This window comes from Glandiceps talaboti, chromosome 2 (assembly GCF_964340395.1).
Source record: "Glandiceps talaboti chromosome 2, keGlaTala1.1, whole genome shotgun sequence".
Taxonomy (NCBI): domain Eukaryota; kingdom Metazoa; phylum Hemichordata; class Enteropneusta; family Spengelidae; genus Glandiceps; species Glandiceps talaboti.
Window position 1 is genome coordinate 21132091 of NC_135550.1, and position 7142 is coordinate 21139232.

General features: G+C 38.4%; 1 protein-coding gene across 1 annotated transcript; it reads right to left on the reverse strand.

Moving 5' to 3' along the window:
• Window positions 1-537: 537 nt before the first annotated feature.
• Window positions 538-5489, reverse strand: LOC144445465 (arylsulfatase L-like). The gene is given in 5 exon segments (XM_078135028.1): window positions 538-896; window positions 2371-2652; window positions 3200-3877; window positions 4600-4719; window positions 5198-5489. Coding segments are annotated over 5 exon segments (1731 nt in total).
• Window positions 5490-7142: the final 1653 nt, after the last annotated feature.

Genomic DNA, 7142 nt, shown 5'->3' on the forward strand with positions numbered 1-7142 from the left:
ATGCATTCTTAAGATATGGCCAAATTACTGAAAATCATTTAATTATGCAAATGGTCATTAATATTCACGGCACGTGTACCTAAACCTTATCAGTTCCAGCCAATACACTAATGAATATGTGTTTTAATTGAACTTTCCCTTTTGAGAAAACAATGACAGAAATAGACAGACAGACAGACAGACAGACAGACAGACAGACAGACAGACAGACAGACAGACAGACAGAGACACACACACACGAATTGAATCATATCTAGACCAAGACGAGAAAATATCCCCAACATTCTGGACTTCAGTTTTCTTTTCACACACACACACACACACACACACACACACACACACACATACACACACACACACACACACACAGATGAAACACTCACAGCCGTATAAGATATCTGTCTTTATACAGATCTCTGATATAGTTTCTTTATATGGTAGTTATAGTACATCAAAAATGAAAACAGAATGTACACACAAGCTGCGGTACTAAAGGTCAATCGATGTGAATACTTTACCGTTGTTGAAAAAGAGATTTCATAAGAGCTGATCGTATGACTGAGTGTCATATTGACATGATAAAAATGGTGGCATGCCACACATCGGCTGTAACCATGGTTTCAGTATTTGCTTACTTCCACTTAATTGATTTTCCACCGGAATGACAGATCTTTGATGCACCTCCATAGCATCTTTGATCCGATTCATGATATCATGGTAACGTTCATCTGTTGTTTCAATTGCGTTATCTTCGGTTTTATCCACAGCCAGGTCGTATAGTAGTGGTGGATCATGTCGTATTGACTGGTGACATTGGCAACCACCTGTTTCAAAACATCCATATGTTCCGGGAGTCCAGTTTGGCATTGCAAAGTATGCCTTGTATGTAGAGTTGCCTAGCAACAAGAAATCAAGACTGATGTAGTCACACTAAGTTTGGTTTCAAGTGTAACGGAAAGTGTTTTACACTGAAAGGGGAACGCCACTCTAGGAAATAGACATTTTCATAAAGTATGGGTTCTGGAGAGTCATTTCATGATTTTACATCACCTACAATTATTTTGCTATTTCAGAGAAACATCAAATGGACCTTGTGCGTTTATAGGGTAATTGAATTTCCCTCAGTTCGAAGTAAAGCGGGAAATTATTGTCTTGGTGTGACGTCACTACTGGCCAATTAAGCTTTGCACAGGTGTTCTTAGACTGTCAACAGTCGTCTTAATTTATCTTTCATACTATTTTTGCCGCTGAAGATTATATTGTCATACATAAAGTTCAGTGTGGCCCTGCACACATCTACTCACGCAACGCTTTCCCCTACCTACACTATGACTTGTATCATGTGTGTGTTTATGAGTGAAGTCTCTTTGCTGTTGTTTGCTATGGGCTATTGCATCATGGGAGATAGCAGAAGTACAGTTGCCATCATTCAATGCTTGAACACAAAATTCTATGCACTTCAGTGTGAAACAGCTGTTATGAATGTGTTCAATGGTTGAATAATGTATTTCTAGATCTGTTATCGCCAATGCTGCAGTAGCCCATAGCAAAGATATCCTATAAATGCACAAGATCAACTTAATGTTGCTCTGAAATCGCAAATAATTGTAGGTGATGTAAAACTATGAAATGACTCTCCAGAACCGTACCCATAGTGTATGGAAATGTATCTATTCCCTGGAGTGGCGTTCCCCTTTCATGTCAGGCCCTTTAAAAGATCAACATGATACTAGTATGGTGTTGCAATGCAAGATTAGCACTTTGGCACAACAGGCCAGGTAAGATACAAACAGGTAGCAGCAAAATACCGTGAAACATCAAAATATTTCACGAACGAGTGAATAAATGTGGCAGTGTTTTTATTATTTACTGTTACAGTTAATTGTCTACATGCTACTGGTACATGGTGTGAATCATCAACCAGAAGTCAGAGCCCTCCCCACCATTCATTTCTAACCAAAGACAAGTTTTGACTTTACGTGAACGTCTTGCATGTACAAAAACAGAAAGTCAACTATCAGCTAGCTAACACCATCACAAACTAACACTGTTATTGCAACATGATATAAGCTATTAAATTGACTGACATTTATGTAATTACACCTACGGCAGCGTAGTGTCTCTCATGGCGAGTTTTCGCACAGCAAACTTTTTCAGCGTTGACAGTATCTGATAACCATGGTGTTGCTAGCACCCACTTGTACATGGCTCACAACATGAGTGGTTTTAGTTTGTGTCTATCTTGGTGTGCTGATAGCTTGGAGCATTTACGACTAAATTTTATTCTTTTGAAAGAATTCAGTAAGTCACAAAAACAATAGAAACATCTGCAAAAGTTGGTTTTATTTTCTTTAAGCATCTTACACTTACCTAATCTTGGTCTGTACCTTGCTGCGTGGATTTGAGTACCACAATAGTGAAAGAGCAATTCATGTGGAGAAACACTATGGCTTCTTTTTAGCAATGGTGAAATGTTTTTTCCGTCAATAATACGATCTTCCGGTACCCTTCCTCCAGACAGATGAGCGATAGTTGGTAAGATGTCCAGTAAACTGGTAGGTTCGTCAATCACCGTGCTTTTATTTATCATTGGTGGATAGCGTATGATACCAGGAACTCTTATAGCGCCCTCTGTCACTTGAAATTTGCCCCCTGTCAACGACCAAGATTCATTATTCATTTATGTTTTTGGTTTACCATCTGAAAAACAAACAAACAAACAGCCAGTGCCCTATCCCTATAATCATAAATATCTATAAATGAGAAGATGGTGGTGGTGGTGGTGGTGGTGATGATGATGATGATGATGATGATGATGATGATGATGATGATGATGATGATGATGATGATGATGATGACGATGGTGGTGGTGGTTGTGGTGGTGGTGGTGGTGGTGATGATGATGATGATGATGGTGGTGGTAGTAGTAGTGGTAGTAGTAGTAGTGGTGGTGGTGGTGGTGGTGGTGATTAAAAAAGAAGTAAATGTAATAAAAATGTACATATTTGTCGCCACAAGCTACAGCAGAAGAGTGGCAAGGTTATGAGTTTTGGAATGAACTCTACGGAGTTAGATATTTTTTCATTGTCGAATGTTTACTATTAGGCAATCGGTAAACTTACTGACTCTTTCATTTGGAAAAAATCATAAACTGCAAATTTTGCATTTATTGTCTTTGTCAGCAAATCAGTACTTGTACCTTTAAAAATGCCATTCCATCCACCCTTCATACCAATTTCAATATCGCCACCATGATCAGATGTGAAGTATACGAAGGTGTTGTCATAGAGACCAAGGCTGGTCAATTTATCAAGAATCACACCAATGCTCCAATCCATCTCTTCAACGCAATCTCCATAACCACCGTGTCGACTACTACCTTTGAAGTTGTCCGACGTCACAAGTGCAGTATGAGGGTGAGAGTAGGACACCAATAATAGAAAGGGCGTCTCGTGATTTCTCTCCATGAAACTAACAGCTTCTCGCGTTAGTCGTGATGTCAGCGTTTTCAGTTGAATTGGTTGTTCTACTACGTCATGATCTCTCATCAAAACACAACCAAGAATGCCCGCGTACTGGAAAACAACGGAAAGACAACAAACTAACACGAATATGCTCAAAGATGACAAAGTAAGCGTCTGATTACCAACGAGTCTAACTCTGTTAAGAATATACAGGGTTCCTATGGTTAGTGAACACAAGATGGCGACATAACGGTATATAGGAAACCGTTGGGTGAATTCTGGCAACTGTAGTTGCATGTCGCATTCCCTCTGATTTGTGAAAGGCATTCCATAGAAATAGTCAAAACCTTGATTTAGGGGGTGATAATGATGATCGTATGCATGCTGCATATTTAAACCAAGATGCCATTTACCTGGAGAAAAATCAATATACCAAATGTTAGTTTTTAACACGCTAGATAAAGGGAAGCAACCTACTCTTGAGTTTTAGGGGAGAACCATTTGATTTCTGGGGGTGGGGTGGAGGAAGTGGGTATGGCAGCAATTTGTTCCCATCACTGTGACAGCAATATTTTTTTCTATTCTGCATCAAATTATTTTTTCCATGTGCAGAAGCAATGCAATTTTTTTCCCCCAATTTTTACCAATAATGTAGCACATCGCAACATTTTTTTACTTCTGTCTGTTGGAACAATTTTTTTTCTCAAGCCATTACGGGATCAATTTTTTTTTCTTCTTCGCCTGCCGACAATCTTTTTCCCAAAATCCTCCAACCCCCCAACCCCCCACCCCAGAAATCAAATGTTCTCCCCTTGGGAATTTGTGTACTTTTTCCTCAATAAAACTACTTAGTAAACACAGATAGACGATTGAGGTAAAAGTAAGCACAGATAATGCCGGTCATTTGGTCAAATGATTTCATTGGCATAGTGCAAAGTGCTGCATTGAAGTCCAGAGATAGAAAGTTGCACTCGGTCAAGGAGCTTCGAATCGAATCGAAACGAAACCGTACCCGCTTATTTCAACAAATGTATCAATGAACTTTTTCACTTTGTTGACCCATGTTATTTATATTTATTCTAAATACGACATACATAGCCTAACAGTATTATTTAGTGTCAGAATCAATCCTCACCTATGAGTGCAGTGGTATAACCAACATCTCTGACAACTTCGGCAAAAGTAGTTTCATTCCTCGGCAGTCCACCACTGCTGGAAATAAACACCAACACTCGGTAGGTATCTGATGCCATCCCTGCCAAAATATAGGCAAATTGAAATGTAACAGAATTATTCCAATTTACAACCTAAGATTTTTCAATTTTTAAAATGAACGCATAAAACAGTTTTTCGTTCAGATGTCAGATGATGCTTGCTGAAGAAAGGTCAGTACACGCTAAAATGAATATGCAAATAATAGCTCATGGACTCTGTGATTATATTACAGTACTAGTGTTACCAGTCTAAGAGCTAAATTATATCCATTCAGGATATTTTGGTAATTTTCATTATAAACTTTGAAATGTAGTACATTTGATTTATATAGCACCGGTTCATTAGTTTAAAGTGATGCACGTTTATACAGATTTATACTCGAATAAAACTGTTTCCCATTCTATATCACCATTTCCCATAGATAAAGAAACAGCCATTCGATTATAATGTATTGAATTTTTGTTGTTGTAATTTTCATAAATTCATTTTAAAACTGGAAAATATCACCGACTTCTTACCTGAGCGTATTGGATATCGTCCCGTTAGGAATGCAGCACGACTTGGGGTACAAAGTGAATCTGCTGCGATGTGTTGTGTCAACATAACCCCCTCGGCAGCAATACTGTCAATATTTGGTGTTCTCATAGTATCATTTCCGAATCATCCAATGTCACCAATGCCGAGGTCATCTGCCAACAGGATTACGAAATTAGGTGGTCTTGTAGTTGATGAGTTGGTCACATTTGCCAAAGCTAATCCACTTATGTACAAAAATGCCAGAAAAATATATACGTTCCAGGATAACGACATTATAAATCTATGGATAGCTGCAATCCAGGAAAGATTGACAACAGATACAGATACACGAATGCACTTACTGATCCTTCAGACGTCGAAAGGTATACTCATGTGCATGTAGTGTGTACTGTTTTGTATGTGATGATAAATGTAGCTATTAGAATATACAATACACTCTGATTGGTTGACATTTAGTATTCATAGCAAAGGTTATTGTTTTATGCATGTATAGTACAAATCGATGCAACGATGAATACAATACGGCGTATTCCGGTTATCGAACTTCCGGTTGTTTCGCAGGAAAGTATCGCGAGAGGGCGCACCATATCTGACAAAGTGAGGGCCAGAATTTTCGTCATGGCATCTAATAGTATGGCGATGTATGAAGCTGTCAACAAAATGGTCGTAAAAGAACTCCGTGCATTCATAAAAGAGTGGAAAATTACTACTTCTAAATCTACTAGATATCGCCAGAAATGCTGTCAACCTTGGTCTTGAAACACTAGAAAATGATAATTTTCTGAGAGAACGGAAGAGGAGACGAATAGTGGATGTCAAGCATCAAAAGATAGAACTAATCGACAGCGGAAACATTGAAAGTTGGACGGAGGACCTTCGAAATATACCCGATGTAGACATGATAAACATATTTCTTTACCTTACTGGTGTCTGTTGCTTGACAAAAGAACGATTAGAAAATTACAAATCTGACAACAGCTTCCAATCTGATTAAAATCCGATGTAGATGTTGGCTGATCGTTCATTGCTATTTTACCTTCGTTATTTTGCCTGAATTGACCTTCTTGGTACATGTTTACATTTTTTAGCTTGCCTGATCGCCTCCTCTACGATCAGGCTAAAAAATGTAAACATGTACCAAGAAAAATAATATCAGGCAAAATAACGAAGGTAAAATAGCAATGAACGATTAGCCGACATGTACATCGGATTTTAATCAGATTGAACAGCTTCCGGCTACAGTCATTGCAATATTGAGATTTCGGTCGACAATTACCAAGCCACATGTTTATATTGTAACTGATGTCGCCGCATACTTAGGCCTTTCTTGTTTATTAGAACAGTGGTGTAGCACCACGGGTGAAATCATAAAACTTTGTCCGGAAAAAAACATTTCATGTACTGGTTATAAGTTGGCATAAACATATTTGTATTGATATACTCATCTTTACTATCACATCACACTTTGGTTAGCTTGCTATTCTTCATTCAGGACCATCAGTGTATAAAAAACCCCATTGAAGTCGGCAACGAATCATAGATATTGTTATTGTGATTGATGTACCACACCGCCCACCCCTTCAATGAATCGGCCTTCCATGTAACGTTTACGTGGTTCACTCATCATACCATGTCTTATACCGATCTGATTAAAATCCGATGTAGATGTCGGCTGATCGTTCATTGCTATTTTACCTTCGTTATTTTGCCTGAATTGACCTTCGTGGTACATGTTTACGTTTTTGTCCTGATCGGTAGAGGAGGCGATCAAACATGTACCACGAAGGTCAATTCAGGCACAATAACGAAAGAAAAATAGCAATGAACGATTAGCCGACATCTACATCGGATTTTAATCAGATTGGTTTTATACAAGCTGCAATAACTGTAGCGTATATTGTGATTTTGAGGGTTCTTTCCTCTGTT